Consider the following 23214-nt stretch of genomic DNA (forward strand, 5'->3'; position numbering starts at 1 on the left):
TGAAAATCTTCACACTGTCTCTTCAAACAAACCCAAAAATCCACTCAATGTGAGTTCATACCCCTAAATTTTTGAGTTTTTGATGTTTTAGGGGTGGGGTGGGGTGGAGGGGGGATACAAGTAAATCTTGGTTTACCACACAAATGTTTGCAATGTTTCATCTTTATGTTAAAAATTATATATTATTTGCATGAGTTATGGTTGTTACTAGTTTTTATACAAATATTTGTGATATATATGTTTTTAAATGAAAAACTAACAAAAACCAAATATAATCCATGTTATAAAATCATAAGAAAAATTATGATTTGCAAAACAACAAGGTTTTTGGAAGCTTTTTACCAAAAATATAGCTCTTCTAACAAGAAGGAGAACATTCTAGTTATTTCACTATTTTGTGGGTTACAACCCAAAATATGATGTTTGACCTTACATTTTGAAACTAGACAAGATGGTTATTATGTATTTGTATAAATGATTATATAAATGTTCTTGACAAACAAACATGATAAACTATAACTGGTATAGTTTGGGAGTCACAAAACTACACTATCATTTCAGAAGAAACAAATAATTATTAAAAGGTATAATTATTTCATTTACAAGAGAAAGGAGTTTTCTTTTCACGTAAATCGGTTGATACTGCTTGTGAGACATTTAGCTTCACTGTACCTACCAGAGTACACACCAAATCCTGAATTATAACTATAGTCACTTGTAGGGAGAGCGTGACACTTGTGTATAGATCTATATGAGATTGACAACCCCACACCTAAACTGTTAGCTACAGGTAGATCAACAGGTCTGGGGTGACACATGTCGTAACAGATCCAATGCCTGAAGCACGTCGTTCGGGCCGCTAGTCGCATTAGTATGGTTATAATAACTAACATAGAGTATCGATAACACATTTGATTTACAGGTTAACATACATTCAAGTAGTTTTATATAAAGATAAAACTTAATAACACCATTTTTCAGTACAATATTATTTACATTTTTAGTCTTGGGATTTAAGACTTACAACTCATTTATAAAGAAAATATCGGATTTTCTGGAAGTATACACTATCATTTTACTCGAACCAGTTACAAATCCTTCTCATACAAAACGATTATGAACTCACCAACTTAATTGTTGACACTTTTCAAAATCACTTGTATTCTCAGGAACCAGTAAACAAGTTGTTGGATTAATGTCTAAGTCCATAACTATAATAAGTAAGACTTGACCTGAACCGGCATGGTCCAATTAGGTTGCATGGCATCATGCATTTGGATAGACTAAAATGAGAGAAATAACACTTAAGGTTTGTTAATATATATTAAGTTCTAATATATTAATAAGATTATTTCATTAGTATTGATCAAGAATTAATCTAGAATTAATTAAGTGATCAAAAGAAGACTAATTAAATATATGGGTTGATTGTGTAAATCATCCATACTTATATAGTGGGCTAATGCTCCATGGATTGTCAAGTTGGGCTAAAACCCATAAGATGCTCCATGGACGCTCCATGGTGTATTTGTACCCATGGATCATGGAAATGAAAGGCTATGACAATTAGGGTTTACATGGTGTAACCCTAACTATATAATGATCTTATTCTTGGAGAAAAGTGGTCACTATGTGTGAGAATGAAGGGCTAGCCGATTTCATGAAGTGTGTATGTTCTCTCAAGTTATTCCAAGTTTATTTGGTGTTTTGTGAACCATTTTAAGTGTCACACTTGGGGCACTAGGCACTCAAGCTTCATGAAGACATTCTACATCAAAGAGGTATGTAATTCTAACTTGATATATTCATATGAATCTATGTTATTATGCTAGTTAGGATGAATACCTTGGAAAGTTCATATTTGCATGTATATTAGAGAAAACATAGATCCAAGGTATTTAGGGTTGCATGTACACTTAGGAATGTTAGAATGCTCAAAACCCAACACAGGTAACCACAAGAGTTTTTGGTGGATGGGACGTCGTTGCATCACGTCATTTATTTTTGTCATATGCATTTGATATCATGTAAACAATGTTTTGAGCACAATGTAACTTATTAAATATTCAATACAATGGTTGTAATGCTTGGATCTCTATTATTCAATTGTTATGATACTCTACCTGAAGTCATCTGCCCCCAGATATTTCCGCTGTTCTGGTTTGGGGGTGTGGCAGATTGGCAGACAAGTATGACACTGATCCTAGTATGAATGCATGTATGTATACTTGTGCTGTTCAAAAATCACAATACTTTTGTTCTGTTCTATTATGACACTGATCCTAGTATGAATGCATGTATGTATACTTTTTAATAAAATATTGATTATATTTTAAAAGTATAAATCTTGGTAAGAGTGTTTTAATCCCATTGTCTTTATAGTTATATATCTTTTATGGGTTGATATAATTCATTCGCTATAAACAATGCTCTGATACCAATCTGTCACACCTCAAACCGAATTGCAGAAACATTCGGGGATGGAGGACGTCATGTATAGTATCCTAACAATGCAATATAGTAAATCAAGCAACAACATCCATTGCATTAAATAGTATAGTTAATACAAGTGTGTTCTTTGTAAAGCTTAAGTGACACCAAAAATGAATGTGTGACAAAAGAATAAGATGATTCTTGGATTCTTCTCCGTCTTACCAAAAGTTGGACAAGTATACCTGTCTTACTGGTTTCCTGAGAATACAAGTTATTTTGAAAAGAAAGCGTCAACATAAAGATGTTGGTGAGTTCATAAGTAGTTTAGTGTCATTATGTTGTATTTGTTTCATAAAAAGGTTTATGTTTGTATCATAAAAAGGTTTGTTTGATTTCCCAAAAAATCCTATAATTTATGCTGATAATGAAATGTAGTTTTCTACCAAGATGCACCGTTTGTTTGTTCTCTTATATTAATGTAAATGAAATGTTTATACAAATGAATGATACTCAAATATTAATTCACCACCTTATAACCGGGTTGGTTAATTTAAATGAATATGTGATAAGGTTATAACCATGCTTGATCGACCTAGTGTAAATACACGACGTTCTTCAGACGTCGAAAAGGTTTGACATTTGTTCACCCGTGGACTTGCAGGTCCCACTGTAGCTAGCAGCAAGGTGTAGGATGGTCAATCTTGTATAGATCTATACACAAACTCACGTTCTCCCGCTAGGATAATCTGGTTACAAAACGTGACACGACAAGTGTATTGTTGTGCCATGAAGTAGTATCTCACATTTTTGTTATCATGTACATGTATAGTGTGTATGTTCCTTCTATTTCTTGTATATGTAAGTGTGTGTTCCTTTTGTAAATGCATATGTTCCTTTTGTTTCTTGTATATTTAAGTGTGTGTTCCTTTTGGAAATGTATATGTATAGTGTTACTTCTTGTACTTGTATATGTATGATCTCTAAACTATACCTATTATAGTTTATAGTATGGTTTATTGTATAATTGACTTGTTGAAAAGATTCAATTTTTAAGTATAAAAAATCATTTGAGGTAATACCTTGAGAAAAAGGTTTATTATTCATATAATTATTTAGTATGTATAATCATAAGTTAATCAACTGTCGGAAAACTTGAAATTTCTATCTTATAACAATCATTGCATTCAATCAAAGTCAAACTTTCAATTGCTAAATTTTAGCAGTTTTGGAGTCAGTTTGTGTTCTAAACCCTAGTACTGCAAGAGATAACTGGAGAGAGGATACTTTAGGGTAAAGTGTGCAACATTTAAGTTCCAAAACTCCAAGAAAAGGGAGTTTACGGGCCAAATGGTATTGGGTCCGTAAACCCTAAGGACTATATAAGTGGCACTTAGCCATTTTTTCATTTTCCACCATTTTCAAGTCCTTGACCTCATTCTCTCTCAAGTATCATCCCTAGATCTTCAAAATTAGTAAGTATTTTTTCCTTGATTAGTTGATTAACTTCATTAGCTAGTGTTTTTGAATGATTTCATCCATGAAATCTCTTTATTTGATAGATAATCAAATGTTCTTCAAGAACACACACTAGTGTACTTGAGCCTTAAGCACCCTTTCAAGCTTCTACGTTATAAGTACTCTTGTCCTAGCTTGTTATATGCTTAAATCATCTAGATTACACTTAAACATCATTAAGAAATCATGATCAAAAGGGAGTTTACGGCCAAGGAACCTTCTTGAGCCGTAAACTCTATTTAAGGGTCCAAATGAGCCCTAACCTCTTCTCAAGCCTTAGGATCAAGTCTAGAACACTTCTATCATAAGCTAGGGACCTTAAAATTTGATTTGGTACATGGTAACATGAGTTTACGGCCATAAACTCATGGGGAAATGGTCCTTAAGTCGTGAACATTAGTTAGTGGTGCAATGATGCCACCATTCCTTCATAGGGATTAGACTTGATCATAGAACACTTCATATTGGCTTATAAGACCTTAAATCACAACTTGACACTTAGTACCATGAGTTTACGGCTGTAAACACATGAGGGAATGGTCTTTGGGCCGTAAACTCATGTGGTTCATACCATATGGGCCATAAACTCCCAAGTGAGGCCCTACACCCCTTATGTGCAACCCTATGTGGTTTAACACTTCAGTACAAGTCTTTCCTAGTCCTTAAGGCTGTTCCATTACCTAATTAGTTGTTGTAAACACTAATTGTAAGCATATATGTGTGTTTATATGTTAAATAGGATCTGTGTGTGCTCAAGTCCTCACTTGACACTTAGCATCCTTTACCAATCCTACTATCGCATCACTCATTTCAGGTGAGTTCATACCCCTTAATCGACCCTTTTAAATAATTTTAAATGCTTTTATGGGGGGGAATACAAGTTGAATATCATAGTTATTATATCAATCACATGTGATTAATAACTATCAAACATATGGATTTACTATACTTTCAAACCGTTTTATCAAACAAACTACTTTTAAATCTTTTTATAAACTGACATCAAGTCATGATTATTTATTGTTTCAAACCCTTTAAATGTATTACAAAACCTCTTTTCCATTTATGTATTCTTACAAACCATATCTATACACTCATGTGGTAAGTGTGTGTGTGTGTGTGTGTGTGTATATATATATATATATATATATATATATATATATATTGATAAGATATTTGTGACTGCAGCTCCAACACTTTGTATAGCAAAGGTGTATAAACATACATGGACACTTCAAACTACATTACTAGTAAACTATAATAGGTATAGTTTATGGGATACTACTTGCTATTCCTAGTACAATTGGAACATACAAGAGTCAGTTCGTTCATGAGTCTATACAAATATATTACATACTATATGAAAAGATACTATTACATACTATATGAATAAATACTATTATATACGATACGGGACTAACCATTCTACACCCGACTGTTAGCTACATTGGGAAAATGCACTTCGACGAATGTCTACGGTTGTACTGTTCGGGGAGTTACCACGTCGTGTTTATCCCAATACAAAAGGATACGATTTCAATGATTATATAATTTCCCCTTTTATTTTTATCTTATGACACATTCTCATAAACGATGAGGTAGACTATATTTTGATAATAATAGTTATACATGGGGAAAAACTTTTGTTCATACGGAGAAGCAAACCTCCAAAACTATCGGGTCTTGGTAGAAGACTACATTTTATACTAGTAGGAAATATGGGATTTTCTAGGGGTTTCATACTTATACGAACTTTTCATCAAACATTTACAAGTCTTTTCTTTACAGTTTTACAAGTCAAAGACACTAAAATCTTATGAATTCACCAGCTTAAATGCTGATCTATGCTTTCAAATTAACTTGTATTCTCAGGTCATCAGTAGACAGGTACCGATGATAGGTTTTGAGAAGACGGAGCACAGACAAGACTCGTCTTTTATTTTGAATCATTCATATTTGGTGTCTATTACATTACAAAGAACACACATGTATTAAAACTTTACTATTAATGCAATGGATGACGTTGTTGCTTGTTTACTACTTTGCATTGTTATGATACTTTACATGACGTCCTCCGCTCTAAAACGTTTTCGCCTTTCTTGGTTTTGGGGTGTGACAGTATGCCAAGTGAAACCTCGAGCACAAACGGATCCTATTAAGCATATAATGGCACATATATGTGTATAATTAGTATATATAACAACCAATCTTGTAAGGAAACAACCTTATGTACTAGAAAACACTTAAAATGAAGTGTTGCAACCACATGTGATTGATTGAATGGAGTTTTCGGCCACACAAGGATGTGTTCACGGCCAAGGAGTGTTTACAGCCACATAAAGTGTGTTTACGGTCATAGTAGAGTTTACGGCCAAGAAACATGATGTGTTCACGGCCCAAACTTGATTTATGAAGTGTTTGCGGTCCTATCTGGGGTTTAAGAAGGGTTTACGGCCAATGAAGGAGGGTTCACGGCCATATCAAGATCTTATGAAGGGTTCACGGCCGTGAACTCTTGAAGGTAATGCAATTGTGCTTGATTCAAGGCTGGAAATCAAGTGATTCTAATGGATAACAAGCATATGGAAAGGATACTTACTTAATGGAAGTCTTGAAGGTTTTTTGGCCCGAAGAACAAGTGTGTGTTCTTGGTGATTTGAAGATCTAAACCCAAAAGAGATGAATTCATGGATGAGATCATAGAGTTTCACTTGAATAAGAAGGATATTAAGAAAGAATGAAAGAATCACTTACACTTTTGAAAGATCAAGGGAGATATTCTTGATGATACTTTGAGAGAGAAATGAGAGTTCTTGACTTGGAGATGTGAGAAATGAAGAATAATGAAGGAACTTCACACTTAAGAGAGGGGTTCATGGCTGGCCATGGGATTACATCCGTAAACTCTAGTTTGCGGCCGTGAACTCATGGTGAAGGTGTTTCTGGCTTGATTTCAACTCAACGAACTTAAGTTAACACATCCTAACACACAACCCTTGAATGTACTAGGCTTAGAACTCTCATACAAACCCTTAACAAAGCTAAAAGTCAACAAAAACTAGTTTGACTTTTGATTTAATTGAATGGATTTACAAGATAGAAATTTCGGGTTGTCCCAATTTTATCCCTTTGGAAGGTGTGCAACCGCTTACAAGTTTAGATTTGGGCTTATCCTCCAAAACGAGAACCATGATTTAGGTCAAAAGGTCCAACCGAGAACTAGGGTCTTCGGCCTAGAGGTTCTCGGTCCAAAGGTGTCCCTGGTGGGGTTCTCAGTCATGGCTTAGATCTCGATCAAGGCTTAAGGGATTTCGGTCCTTAGTTGTTCCATAAAAGTGATTTCGGTTTTGGTGGTTTTTGATTCCAAAAACCAAAAACCTATAAAGTAATGTATTAACTATACTTTATGTTTTTTTGACTTATCTAATTGACGTTTATTTGACATGCTTTGACTTTTATTGACTTGACTTGACTTTTGTTTGATTTTTTTGACTTTTAATGACCCAAAATAACTGGTTGTTACAAATATCCACTTGTAACATCCAAAAATTATGACCCAAAATTTTCATTTTTGATTTAAGTAAAAATTATATTCCAAACATTGTTCATACATCCCAAACAGATAAATATGTCAAACATCATGAAAATCAGAGTATGTCCTATAAATAGAATCCATATGGTGTGTGCGATGCAGTCAACCTGACCTCTTAGACATAAAGTAGGTAAGTAAATTAGTTTCATTGTGTTCAATGTATACCTTGATTATCTTATTCTCCTTAACATACTGTGCAAGGTTCATAACATTAGCATCATTTCCTAATGATCTTAGTCCAGAGTCCAAATTAATGTTTGGCTAGCAATAGTGGTAGAAAATAATTAATGGTATCAAGTAACCCAATTCTGGCATGATAATATCCAATTCATGAACACCGATAAGTTATCTACATCTCTTAGGTCCATGTATCATACTATGTCTTGGATGTATCTTATCCTTTGGAAATTGGTGAACTTCCAACCATGATGAAGCTCAATGGTGAGCATAGTAAAAAGTAACAACAAATAAAAAAACCTAACACTTGTTAGTCGTTGGAGTATTTATTAGGTTTTTAGAATTATCAATAAGAAACAGATCATAATACAATTAAAAAAAAAATCCTTGCATCAAAAACTTGATACCTTGGCTTAACTGTCCCCATTGTCAGCACCATACCCCAAGACTATTCAGAAGTAAGCAATAAATACTAGATAAACGAGCATGTCTGTTCGATTAGGTTTTTTCTGTAATGGAGATTGGAGAGGGTTTAGTGGAGAGACAAGGGTTGATGAATAAGATTTTGTCGAGATTCTTGTTTTGAAATGGCGGTAACACAAGTATGATGAGAAAGACAAGTAGAAATACGAAAATGCCTCTTGATTTATTAGCATTTGGTACAACTTAAGGACCATATTAGCAATTTGCTCTCTTATTTATCTTTTTTTTTTTTTTTTTTTTTTTTTTGTAATTTAGTTTTTCATAAACTGATAAAACAATCGTCATTTTCTTATTTTTGTTTTATTAGTTATAAACTTCTTAATTTGCAACCACTTGGGTTGTAGTGACTTTGTAAGACATGTGAAAAATATGATGGATAACCTATTGACCTATATTCAAATCCTGGTACTACTCACTCTTATGGGCAAAGAGGTTCGCCTGTAGTGACTCTAGGACATAAGACAAAGCCTGATGATTGCAACGAGGATTAGTAACGAGGATTAGTCGGTACACGAAAGCTAGCCTGGAAACCCTCGTCAGGGAAGTTCCCACACACACACACACACACACACACACACACACACACACACACACACACACACACACACACACACACACACACACACACACACACACACACAATTCTTAATTTGTAATTCAATAAATCACCGTTTTGCACATGCATATAATTCTTAGGACCACCCAATTTACGGCTGAACTCTCTTTTTTGCGTTTACATAAAAACAAAAACCATCACACCAACGAACCAAATTTCAGATCTTCACAAAGAGGGGCTAAATGTAATTTCATTAAAGTAGTGTGTGGTCGATGTAAATACTACTATTACTATAAAAAGCAACGATATGATGTATTAAAAAAAAAAAAAAAGAACACCAATGTGTCAGTAATTTACAGTAACTACACCCTACGCCAAGCAGAAGCTCCCACTGTTCATGAACCTAGATTCTCCGATCACCTTCTTCACCAGAACCACCGCCTCCGCCTATCTCCTATCTGGTACGAATACTATTCTCGAACTCATTCCATTTCATCTTGTAGTTCTCTTTTTACTTTGATTTTGCTTCTTTCATTTAGAGTCGTTGATTTTAGATTAGAATTGTAGAAATCGAAACATGTTTGTCTAACTCTAAAATTGAATAGAATTGTATAGAAACAACGATTTGTTTTGCTGATGATCTCATCGTTCTTTTTCAGAACATCCAGGAGCAATTGGAAATTCAGTTTCCTTCAATCATGGCGATGAAATCACAAATTGTTTTCGTTTTCATTTGCTCGTTTTTTATCCTTACTAACACCGAGGGTATCCAACAGCTACGATTTGATGAAACGAAAGGCGAGTTCAAGATTCTACAGGTGGCTGACATGCACTACGCTGATGGAAGTAAAACCCCATGTGAAGATGTTCTTCCAGATCAATTCCCCCATTGCTCCGACTTAAACACCACTGATTTCATTCAGAGAATGATCGATGCTGAATCACCTGACCTCATTGTTTTCACCGGAGACAACATCTATGGACCCGATGCAACAGATGCAGAAGCTTCCATGAATGCAGCTTTTGCTCCTGCCATTTCATCAAACATCCCATGGACAGCTGTCTTAGGAAACCATGATCAAGAATCCACATTATCCAGAGAAGGTGTCATGAATCATATCGTTCAAATGAAACACACTCTGTCTCTTCTTAACCCACCTGGTTTCGATGTTATAGATGGTTTTGGGAATTACAATCTTCAAGTGTTTGGAAGTGAAGGATCAGATTTTGTGAATAGTTCGATCTTAAACTTATACTTTCTTGATAGTGGCGACTACTCTACAGTTCCATCTATCCCTGGATATGGATGGATCAAAACATCTCAACAGTTTTGGTTTCAAGAAACTTCAATGGAGCTTCAAAACAACACAAAAGCTCCTGGACTTGCGTACTTTCACATCCCGTTACCCGAATATTCTCGATTTGATTCTTCAAACTTTACGGGTGTGAGACAAGAAGGGATTAGTTCGGCTTCTGTGAACTCTGGATTCTTTACAACAATGGTGGAATCAGGTGATGTGAAGGCTGTTTTCACTGGACATGATCATTTGAATGATTTTTGTGGAGAGTTGAATGGAATTAATCTTTGTTACGCTGGAGGGTTTGGATACCATGCTTACGGGAAGGCGGGGTGGTCAAGAAGGTCAAGGGTGGTGGTTGTGTCGTTGGAGAAAGAGTCGAATGGGAATTGGGGGGAAGTTATGTCGATTAGAACATGGAAAAGACTTGATGATGAAAAGTTAACCACCATTGATGATCAGATACTTTGGAGCAAGAATTAATCCATCTTGGAATCGTGAAAGTAAAGAAAAAGTGTTGTTTGAATCATCAAATTTTACAATGAGTGGCAAAATGGGAATTTCAATCAATGAATATACGGTTGTCATAATGTCATGTGAATGTAGTTATCATAATCTTCATCAAATCTGATGTTTTTGGTTAGTATTGATCTCTTCTCTTTGGTTTATCTAATAATTTTGTTTTATTTTGCTTTGGTATGATCGGTATTATGTTGTGTTGGAAAATAAGTTTTATATTTCACTAAAGATAATTATTAGTATCTTCCAAGCATAAACTTGTCAATCACATATGGATGAAAAAGAATATAATAAGTGTTTTCTTGTTATTAAATTGGCTGTATATAGTTTTTGATACAAACTAAGTGAATGTCTAAAATGGTTTATTAGTTAATCGTGTCTTATGTATAAAGTGTTGAATACCTACATATTGTTTCTGATTCTTTTGGACTGAATGAACTTAAAGGAACTGTTTGAAGCTAAGTAATTGACCATTTTACCCTTCTGTATAAACATAAACACGAACAAGCATAAACATAAATAAACCCATTTACAAAAAACATAAACAAACCATGACAGTCAATCATTTACAAAACCATAAACATAAACATCATAAATTTGTCTAATTATTCTAATGCAACCGTCACCATTCCTATATGTTGCCAATAATGACATTGTATCATTTGTTTACGTGATCAGGGAATGCAAAATGGCTTCTTTTGGTATGTTGATTTGTATATCATCTTGAAACATAGCATAGCTTTTTTTGTAATGACAATAAGTAAAAATATAGCAATATATTTCAATTAATTTGTTTATTATAGCATTGTATATTGAAAAACATACCCATATAAAGCAATCTCATCCTATTACAAACCGATTTGCACTATATAATCGGGTAAAAATTTCAAAATATAGTATCATAATAAGGGAAAAAAAGTGTAATGCTAAATAGGTAGATTTTTCTAAGTACAAGAAAAAAAGGAAGTGCAATATCAATAAAAAAAATGAAAGTATAATGTTATTATCAATTAAATCCTCAAATTACGATGTCTTAAGAAAAAAAATTAAAAGTGCAATGCTTTAAGTCCGTCTGAAGTTCTTGGCCGTTTGATGCATGTTCATGTGGTTGTTGTAGATGCCTTTAAAAGTGGTGCAACTTGCTTTTAACTTCGGCCATTCACTATTTACATTGTTATAGATATGATATTCACCCATTTCCATTTGTCCGTGGAAGTGTGCTAGCCCGAGGGTCCAAAGTATCGTCCTGGATTAGGTTTGACCCGTCTTCACATCTACATATATAGAAATCCAAGTTTTCTTGACGCCACTCATTCATCTTTGATCCAATTTCTACCACATTTTTTTGCCTTTTTGTTATTTTATATTTCTAGATAATTATGGTTGAGTTTTCGGTACTGTTTCGTCATCAACATCATGGAAGGTTGTGCTTGTGAAGGTTGGGCATGGGAAGGTGGTTGAAATTGTGAAGATTGAAATTATTGGAACTGGTTTGGGTTTGGTTAGTGGAAGTAATTGTGTTGGAACGATTGTTAGAAATTTGTTGGTTTTGAATAGGTGAGATTATAGCACGTTCATAAACCCTCACGTTGGTGATTTGTAGTGTGGGTATTGACTAGGTGTTGTGCCAAGGGTGAATGGGCCGGTGATTGAATCAAAAGTATGTATGTTTGGGGTGTGTGGAGTGTTTAGATGTTGATCCATTTTTTAAGGTTTGATGAATGAGAAATAATTAGTAGTTTAGAAAGAAAGAAATGGTGGTTGAAATGGGAAAATGTAAATAAAATATGTTAGTGCTTATAGGTAAAACTTTGTTAGTTTTAATATATATATATATATATATATATATATATATATATATATATATATATATATATATATATATATATAACATGAGCATTTGGAGAATGTGAGTTCAATTGAGCACTTGGAACTCAATGGACCACTTAGGGTTCATGGAGTATGTGACAAAGGAACGGATCACTAAGAAGGGAATGGATCATCAGACAAAGGAATGGATCAAGTGAAAAAGAAATGGATCTTCTAAAAGGGGGTATGGAGCACTTTAGAGCATAGATGCACCATCCATGATGAGGATGCGCCACCTTGCAATACAAGTGTGACGTTCATTGTCTAGATGTGTCACCTTGAAGTCTTGATTCACCATCTTGGTGTAAGGTGTGACACATGTGTTCCTTGATAAGCTACTTTTGATATGATGCTCAAGATTGTACAATTTTGCTAAGAAGTGGAAGATTCTCATGGAAGATGCCCATCGATGATGCTCATTGAAGATGTTCATCAATGATGCTCATGGAAGATGCTCATCGATGATGTTCATGGATGATGCTTATAGAAGATGCTCATGAGGTTGAAGATTCCAAAACTACGACATGGTGGATTGTGATTGGTTGATTACATTATTCATGGTCCTATGAGCCAAATGGACTTGGTCCATTACGGTTTTAGATCTGATCCCTTCACTATAAATAGGGATGTTGCTAGTCATTTGTTTGTTTCTTTTGTATCCTTAGTGAGTAGGTCGAATCTTTATTGAGTTGTACTAGTAATACAACACCAAGGTCCAGGTAAATAACACCTTTGAGTTTTGGAAATTCAAGTCATTAATGATGAAGTTTTGTAGAGACCACGGCATGACAAAGGATGTATCATTATGCGGTTAAGACTAGATGAAATGCGTATTCATTTTGGTCCTTACAGTGTGGCATGATGTTGGCCACGACATGATGGCGGCCATGACACAAAACACTAATTTTTGGTCCTTAAGCCCTATTTAAGGGATGTTATGGCTAGGGTCTGCACACCCTCAGCCTCCATCACCTCTTTTTCGACCTAGAAGCATTTCTAGCCTCCATTGTTGAGTTTTTGGTGAGAAAAAGAAGAAGGCATCCTTTGTGAGAAGATCCAACAAGTAAGCCCCTCCTTCACTTTTTAACTCATCTTTTGGACCATTGTAAGTCTTCATGTTCCAACCTTTATGCTTCATGCTTCTAGACCTAGGTTTATGTTCCTTGTTCTTCATGTTTGGGTTAGTTGGTGTGGTTGGATTCCATAAAGTTGTCAACTTTATGGAATCTTGAGGTCCTCTTGTGATTATATGTCCTAAATCTGAAGAATGATTGAGTTTTGAATCCTTACATGAGGTTTTAGCCTCATTTTCATCATTTTTGACCTATTTAGAGTTTAAGACATGCATTTCTATAAAGCACCGACTTTTATGATCCATTAGGTGTAGAAAATCCTTCTCGAACATATGGATGAGTGGCCTTGGCGATTAAGAGCTTAATGAATTAAGATGGCCAGAACACTTCCCATGACATAGAGGATTGGCCTCTACTCTGAAGACAAAAAGTCTCTGTGACTGTTTTGTGCTGAGGCCACCACGATGTGGCAGAAGCTTCGTCACGGTGTAGCAGCCGGCTATGAGAATTTAACTGTTGAGTTTGACTTTGACGATTGACTTTTGATCAAACTTGAGGGTTTTAAGCCCAGAGATTGATGATTTGCCTCTATTTGATGTATAAGTGGTTTATAGTGCCGGTTCTTGTCATCATGTGGGCAGTGTTGATATCTATTAATTTACAAGGTAAGTTTTCTCACTATACTTTGTATTATAGTATGTATCCTTGTGTTTGCGATGGTGGTATGTTGTAGTGATCTTTTGTATTGGTAGATCTGTATTAGGGTGCAAAAGATCCAAACTACTCATGATTGACTCGTTAAAAGCACAACTCGAAACTGATTTTAAATGAGCCCGAACCGAACTCTAGCTTAATATTAAGCTTGTTTATTAAACGAGCTCGAGCTTAAGCCTATGTCACTAAACTCAATTAGGCTTGCAAGCCTAAATGAACCTATATATATATATATATATATATATATATATATATATATATATATATATATATATATATATATATATATCATTTATTGTTATTTTTATATAATAAAATAAAATCATATTTAGGGAATTATGGATTTAGGTATTAGTAAATGAGGTTCTTAATGAGCTCGAGCCGAGCTTAAGATTATTTAGGTATGTTGGACAAAAAATAAGTCGAGATTGAGCCCGGGCGAAGCTTGTATAATTATTTATGAGCCCGAGCCAAGCTCGGTACAAGAAGCTCGAATTAAGTCAAGCTTGAGCTCGAGCCTCATATAACTTAAACAAGCCCAAGCCGAGCCTGACCAGGATCGAGCTTGGTTCGGCTCGTTTACCCCCTCAAATTCCATATGATTACCTATGTTGTTGGATCCTTGTTTTGTTTGTTTTGCATATGTCCACATATTGTTGTAGGGTTGAAACAATTCTGCTTTGTTTTGTAGGCCAAGATACCCGGGTGGTCTAGTGTAATGTAGGCCTTGCGAGGAGGTACAGTCAAACTGTAGGCCTAACGGAGTGTTCTAACTACAGTAGGACTTGCAAGACGGTCCAGTAGACTGTAGAGTCAGTAGAGTGGTTCAGGCATCCTACAGGCTTTGCGAGGGGGTCCAAGAAGACTATAGGTTCATGTGTGCATGCATTGTATGTGTATTCTTGTGTTGGGTATTTTGGGGAACTTACTAAGCTTTGTTTATAGTTGTAGATTTAAATGTTTCAAGTACTTCAGATGATCGGGGCAAGGAGAATGAATGATCTTACACATCCTTCTATTGGTTGATGTATTAAGAGAAGATATTGACACTCTTATTTTTATGGTTTTGTTTTGAAACAATGAATGATTATTTTCTGTATTTTATAAAAATGTCTTTTAAAACTGAAAATTTTTTACAATGGTTTTTGGGACATTGCAAATTGGTATCAGAGCCCGGTTTAAGGGATTTGGATGAACACTCATATGATCCCAAACACAAACTAAGGATCTGAGGATTTTCACTGGTTTTTTGAAAAGTATAAATTTAAAAAAGAGAAAAGAGGATGTGATACGTACAATCAGCCGGAGCTCAAGAGAAGTTATTCCCCAAGATATCCACACTTGATATATGTATATTGGTGGTATTTAATTTGTTAGAAATGCATGCTAGTAAATAGGATAAGTATCTTCAAGAATTGCATGATAAAATTTTCTGATTTTTGATGTGTGATAGCCTAGGGGATTTCTTGATAGGCTATATGAAACTGACATAATTGTTGAGTTGCCAACTGTATGCATCATGATTGTACATTACAAGGATTTTATTGCCTGAGAATGCTTGATTTAGCCTTATTTCATGTTCCCTGGTTGTGGGCTAGGGTATAATCAATTATTCGATTGTGTATTGAATCTGGCATTGTGTATGATTAGCATATACAAGGCGACCACAGTGTTAGAGGAGGTTTCATGGATTGGATGTGTGATTGTTACAGAGCTAGTAGAAGTAAGGAATTTGTAGGTACTCTTGAGAGAGTTTGTGTAGGGTGTATACATACCTTAGTAGCTTTGGGCCAGTGGCCTTGGAATTTTGTGGTGATCTTTCGAGACAAATATGTGTAAGTGTGAAAGGTAGTATGGGCCTATACTACCAAAAGTACAGGACCCGTACGCATATCAAGGAAGTCACGAGTTTCGAGGAATGAGTGGTCGAATAGTTATGTGTTAGGGTATGATCTGATTTTCTGATGTGTTCTGGTTTATTTTCAATATGGTGACTATGAGAGGTTTAGGATCGGGTGCTAATGGATTGGTCAGGCCAGGTTTGGGTGACGATGAGATCCGCAAGTTGATCACTACTCAAGTGACTTCGGCAATCAGGGAGGAAATATAAGAGTTGTTTAGGCCTATCAATACTACTTTGATTTAGATGTTTGATGAGCATTATGCTGACGCCACTAAGGCTGTTGTCACTACAGCCACCACAGTTGCGGGACTTCAAGGGGGAGGATTTATGCAGTACGGGGAGTTTAGCAACATAAAGCCCCCGAGTTTGACGGGTTCAAGGACTCGATTCTTTCTATGAGATGGATATATGATGTTGAGGGGTGTTTTTTCATGTTCGGAGAACCATAAGGTTAAGTTTGCGATGAACTTTTTTCGCCTGGGGGCGAAGGACTGCAGGAAGTTTGCCACTTAGAGACTTTCTATTGCGGAGCGGGCCGCGGTGACATGGGAACAACTCATTAAGATGTTTCACAATAAGTACATTCCACTAATCGAGAGAGATAGAAAAAAAAAAGGTTAGCCCTGGAGGTATCTGTCGCTGAAGCAGACAACAGAATTGGTGATGGAGATCAGCAAGATATCTACTAAGAGAGTCTGATTTTGCCCTGAGTATGCTGCTTCAGAAATAAGTTCAAGTTCAGATGCCATGATACTTGAGCATGCTCAAGACCGAGACTCAGGAGTTTGTGTCAAATAATTAGTATCTTTTCCTTACAGAACTGCAATCGGAGAGATTGAGATTGACTTGCAGACAAAGGAAAAGAAGAAGGACCCATTTTAGATTCATATTGCAGTTAAGTGGTTTAATCTTGTTGATTCTAGATCCGGAGGACAGAGAGGCCGCACTTGTGGAAAGTGAGGGAAGGTGAATGATGGTATATGTCAATCAGTGATTAGGTGCCACAAAATTTGGCATGGAGGGTCATTTTGCTAGAGATTGTCGTTAGTGACAGCAATAGACAACAAGGTAGAAAGAATGAAGAAGGACCCTCATGTAGCCTCATGTTTTTGGAAATAAATGTTTGGGCTCTCTCTTCAATTTTAAATGTAACAATAGGCATTTTAAGTTTAAAATTTAGTGGATAGATAAAAAAGAGATGTGGAGAAATCAGGACACATACGAAATTACGATGATGAATATGCCAACATAATAAGAAACGGAAAAGCTGAATAAAATGAAAACGTTGAACACTTCATTCTTATTATCACCCAAACTAATTAATAAAAAAAATACAAAAAAAATATCTTTTATAATCTTTACGTCCTCTGATTCTTAGTACCAAAACGAAGAACAATATAAAACAAAACCCTGTATAAAACCGCCCACCCCAACATCCAATAAACCTTAAACCACTTCGGATCTTTCTCATGATAAATATGTAATGACTGCAAAATATCAACTCCCGACACATTCACCCCACCAAGATTCACCCCAAAAACTTCATCTCTCTGAAACTCATTTATCAAAAGCCCTTCATATGGATACGTCATCGTCGATATCACATTCATCCATCTCCAAACCTTCGGTATATCATGACTATTCAAAAAATACCCACAAAACAAAAAGAACAACGCCGTGAACGCAATCACCGCAGCATACCCAAGTATAAAATTTGGAACCACCGAACTCACAAACACCACGAATGAGTTAGTTGAAAGTAACGAAACATAAAGAACGATCAAAAAGTACAAAAACGGTCCTTCGAGTTTTAACGCGAACCAGGTTAAGGCGGCGTAGACGGCAGCTTGAAGGAGGAGAAACGGTAGATAGGTTATCAGTCCAGCGATGGTGTAAGAAGAGGCTCTGTATGCATTGTGTGAAGTTTCACGAACGAAGATGAAGCGTTCTTGGATGAAAGCGGGAACGGCATCGTTTGATGAGAAGAAGAAGAGACAAACTGTAAAGATGAAGAAACTGAGACGGTTTGTGATTCCTTGCATGGTTTTTCCAGGGTTTTTGAACATAGTGGCCATCATGAATCCCATGATTGTTAAGACCATGAGACGTGAGAGAAAGAGTTCTGGTGTTCGCCGAATGTTTATGAAGTTCCTGCGGATTAGGATCCAGGTTTCTGGGAGGAATGAGTTTGGGAATTTGGGGTGGAGGTGGTGGTTGTGGTGGTTTATGGTGGTTGGAGTGGTGGATGGAGTGCGGTAGTCATCTTCGTTGAGGGTATAAGAGCTGCTTTGTAGAGTGGTGGTTCCGGATAGGATGTCGGCTGAGTTGGCGTAGTAGGCACGTGATGCGCTGCGGAAAAAAGACATGAAATTAACATATTATATTGTGTTCTTTGATATATTAAATCATGAGTCACGTCGGTGGGACATAATGCGCACCCAACAAGGTGAATAAATGCTACAAAAATTGCACATCCAAAAAAGGTGAGACTGTTACTGTTACTCATTAGAATAAAATGGGACAAAAGTACAATTTTTTGTCTCAACCAAAATGGTCATTAAGATATTAGAGTAACTAATGTATAGTAGACAAAAATTGCTACTTTTTTGGTACCTAAAAGTGCGACAATGACTCACTCTTAGTCTCTTTATGCAAATACATGCAAAAAAATTGTTACTTTTTTCCGACCTAAAAAGGTAGGGCAATGACTCACTCTCGATCTCTTTATGCAAGAAATGTCATTTTCTAGAAAGTGTGTTCTTTTACCTTGTTGGAGTCGATGTTTTCCTATCATTCCTAAGACGATTCGGAGTCGACATAATCGATTGCATGATTCCTGAATGGCTCCATGTATTCGAATTATTCCACGGGCTTCTCACACTATGATCAAATCCCTTTTCTTGACCATTGTTTCCTTCCATGTGAAACCGACTCTTCTTCCCGAAGCTTCGATGGGGTGGTGGTGGTGTCGGGGTCATAAGCGACATTTCATCATCATCCGATAATTCTGGTGGTTTCATACCCGTAACCACAAATTCTGCTAATGCATCCACTCCATATTCTGATTGATCATATCGTTGAATAACATCAATCAAGAACTCAATCGGGCTTTCCCCTTTTGGAACTTTTCGGCCCATTCGACCCAAATGGAACCCGACATCTTTTGGGGACCCTTGGTACATGAGTTGACCACGAGCCAATATGATGAGGTGGTCAAGTAGAAGTAAGATGCGCGATGATGGTTGGTGAATGGTTAGAACCACGGTGCTTCCGGTTCGTGCAATGTTGTGAACCTTTTCGATAACACTTTGAGCACTTGTCGAGTCCAAACCGGATGTCGGTTCATCCAGAAAAAGCAGTGATGGTCCATGGATGATGTCGACACCAATTGATACCCTCCGACGTTCACCCCCTGAGACTCCTCGGGTCCCTTCATCGCCTATATATGTGTTCCTTGCAGACTAAATAACAAAAAATATATGTAAATTACCGGAGTTTTTTTATTTGCAAGAAATAACAATGCATTTTTATTGTTTTGTTTATTATATTTATAACATTATGGTTTTAACTTTTTCATGCTACATGATTGTACATTGAGAAGTATATTGTTGTAATAGGAAAATATTGAAAGTGTAGAATGGTATAATATACTTTTGCATATAGCCCTAAATCTTTTTGTTAATGCATGCAAATTAGAAATTTATTAAAGTCTAGTAATTACCGTATTTATTTCAATTTTCAGGTGATTAAATTTGTAGAAACCACTGTACGTTTTTAGCCTAGTGCAAAAAACCAAATGTTAAGCACACTACGACAAATCGATGTTGCACGTAGCACCATTTTCACACAATTAAAGGCACTATTTTCATACGATAAGCATTCTTGAAACACGTTCATACGTTCATGACAAGTCATTCATATTGTAGCACCTTTTTTACACAATTGAAATTTACTATAAATGTAATCACAAAAAAATGACTTGTAGGAATCATTTTATATTATAGTTATGTAATGTTACGTACCGATAAACCAAGTTGTTCAATCAATGTTTCAACCCGTTTCCTCTTTTCCATCTTACCAACCGACCCTAACCGAAAATCAGCAGCAAACATCAACGTTTCATAAACAGTCAACATTGGAAATAACCGATCATCTTGCATGATATAAGCCGATGTTCTCTTAATCAAACTCGGGCTCATTTCAGATCCATCTAATGACACTTTACCCTTAAGACTACCACTTGCAATCCGACCCGCTAACCCATCCAAAAAAGTAGACTTCCCGGCACCACTCGGACCCATGACTGCAGTCACACACCCTTTGGGTGCGAACCCTGTGATCCGGTTCAATAAGTCAGCATCTTGGCTAACCCATTTGCCTTCATCGGTTTTCTTTTTCTTGGTCACAGTGTAGGTTAGGTTCACGAACTCTAACCCACCGGTGAACACTTTTGTTGGTTTGGTTATGTTGATCACCGTGTCATGACGGGTGTGGTTAGTGTTGTGACTCATCTGATTGGTTGTTCAGGATTAAGGGTTTAAGATCAAGATTCAAGATTCAAGATTCAGGATTCTGGGTCGATAAGTTTAAGAAAGTTTGGTGAAATGAAGTTGGAGAAGGGTTTAAGAAGAAGATTAAGTTTTTTTTTTTTTTAAAATTTGAGTAGGGATTGGGGGGAGTTCCAAAGATATGGTACAACCGTACAAGTTGCATTGTGCAACTAGTTTCTAGATTCAAGATTGGATGCATCGATACAGATGACGACATTATTCTTGTTTCCTTCATCTTTTTTTTTTTTTTTTTTTTTTTTTTTAATATCATTATAAGGTTGCAAGTTTGATTAATCTATAAAATTATATGCAAGCTGCTTGTTGTTTGACGGAGGCATACTCATGGGTGTGTAGTGTTTTTCCAGTTTAATAAATGTAACGATTTTTACAATAAAAGTTTGTTAATTTTATTTATTTTGTGATATACAAACGCATATGACAAATATTTTGTTGTTGAATGGAGTTAAAGCCGATGGTATCTTTATGATAGGAAGACTAATTGACAAAGATTTGATAAATAAGTATGATCGATGTTTTTTTTATTACCGTCGTTGGTGGGTAAAGCAAGTTAAAGGACGGTGATGATAAAAATATAGATTTAATGAACTAAGATATGATGTTTTGTAGTGTACTCTGTAGCCTGGTAATAATGTTTCTCTAGAAACATAGAAATATTTTAACGAATTAGTTAAAATAAACACCGGTATAATAAGAGGCTATTTACGAATTAATAGTGAAAGATTAATCAAAACTCTAAAACATTGGTAAGAAATAATATTTTTTGTATTTATTTGGATTTTTTATATATATAACTAAGTAATTAATAACGTTTAGTTTAAAAAAACATCATTTTGCCCGACAATAACCGGTCAATGACTCCTTTTGATGACTTTTCATCTCCGTGTCATCTTTGACAGCATATCTATTCCTATTACCTCTTCCCTACATGTTCATCAATTTAATTAATTGATTGAAATGAACAAATTGATTCAAAGGGTGTTTTACTATGAAGTTGCGTATCTTCTAGGAAATAGAGATTGATCTATAAACCAAATAACAAATATATACCTTATCACACAATTTTTTTTTTTTTTTTTTTTTTTGCCTATAGAGATTGATATATAAACCAAATAACAAATATATACCTTATCACACAAATTTTTTTGCTCTCTCTCTCTCTCTCTCTCTCAAGCAGGAGAGGGGGGTTGTGACTGGATATTGTTTGATTGAGTTACATAAGAGGGTTGTTAGGTTCCTTTTCGTGTGCATGGTGATAATCAACATTAATGGTAGCGGATGTGAAAAAACAACAAAAGCAAAATCGATTGGGAATGGCAATTTGTCAATACTAAGAAGAATAATGATGGTAAAGAAAAACAAAATGGAGTTGTAGATGAATCAAGATGTGAGTCAGTTAATCCAAATTTTAAAGATCTATGTTGTTATACATTACCAATTTTATGACTTTTTTTTTTAAACAAATGACTTGTAGACAACGTGTGAAAAGTATGGGAGTGTGGTGGATGTATACATTGCTAGTCAATTATCCAAACTTGGCAAATGTTTTAGCTTGAGTATCATTCCTAAGGGTTGAAGATGATAATAGCAACGTACTTTAAGAAAAATATTTTATTTTGAAAGCAATGTTGCGGAAAGATTTCAGTTGTTAACAGAATAATTAAAACCAAAAAACATAAGCATGTTCCCAAAACATCATAGTCTAAACTATTCCTAAAAGTCAATAAGTAAACTCCCAACACTCATCATATCACTTTCCACATGATCATATTTCTCTACACTTGAGACACCCTTCAAAATATTTAGGTTGAGAAGCTTAGTGAGATACATAAGGTTTACGACTCATAATAACATATACAACTTTACTTCTTTTATAGCTAACTTCTTAAAATAAATAGGCTTTTAGCAACATAGGATTCAACATATTTCGATGCATATAAATAAATACATCATACCAAGTCCTCGTACAACTTAATTTCTTCACTCATAACAACAACGTACGTGGTGGCATGTCGCGGGGTGACCTTTCATTGTCTCCCTCTTACGAATAGCTCAAGGTGACACTTTTCATAAGTATACCAAGATGTGGGTTCAACATCAATAATGTAAATGAATTCGTAATGTAATATTTTTTCACTCTTTTTTTGTTAATTTCTAGTGAATTTTTGCCAAAAATATATTCCTAAAAAATAAAAATAAAAACATTAATATGAAATTTCAATGATCCATAACATATACATTTTCAACTGCTTAATATGACACTATTTTCTTTTACCATCATATTTCGATAAAACAAAGGCATGGTATGTTGGCTAAGTTATAGAATAAAAATTACATAAAATATGATTGCAAGATGTGCTACATTACCTAAAAAAGGTTACAAATCAGTAAATCAAAACATTAAAAACTTATACGAAATAATAACCAAATTATCGAAATAAAAATCTTTAGATTTTGGTAGGTCCATTGCTTGCGAAATATCTACTATCAATAGCTATACGGGGTGTAATTTTC

At 35.3% G+C, this 23214-nt stretch overlaps 1 protein-coding gene and 1 pseudogene across 1 annotated transcript; one reads left to right on the forward strand and one right to left on the reverse strand.

Annotated features, from left to right (window-relative positions):
- Nucleotides 1–9076: 9076 nt before the first annotated feature.
- On the forward strand, nt 9077–10704 carry LOC145043801 (putative inactive purple acid phosphatase 29). Its single transcript, XM_078992555.1, has 2 exons — nt 9077–9217; nt 9416–10704. Exon 2 carries the CDS (start codon nt 9455–9457, stop codon nt 10535–10537), a length of 1083 nt encoding a protein of 360 aa, XP_078848681.1. The 5' UTR covers nt 9077–9217; nt 9416–9454; the 3' UTR covers nt 10538–10704.
- A 6786-nt stretch (nt 10705–17490) lies between these two features.
- LOC145040774 (ABC transporter G family member STR2 pseudogene) lies at nt 17491–20643 on the reverse strand (annotated as a pseudogene).
- Between the last annotated feature and the right edge of the window lie 2571 nt (nt 20644–23214).

Source organism: Lactuca saligna, chromosome 4 (genome assembly GCF_052625555.1).
Source record: "Lactuca saligna cultivar CGN05327 chromosome 4, ASM5262555v1, whole genome shotgun sequence".
Classification (NCBI taxonomy): domain Eukaryota; kingdom Viridiplantae; phylum Streptophyta; class Magnoliopsida; order Asterales; family Asteraceae; genus Lactuca; species Lactuca saligna.

What these genes read in the sequence shown, in the direction of transcription:
- LOC145043801 (XM_078992555.1), top strand. Translation starts at nt 9,455, where the DNA reads ATGGCGATGAAATCACAAATTGTTTTCGTTTTCATTTGCTCGTTTTTT.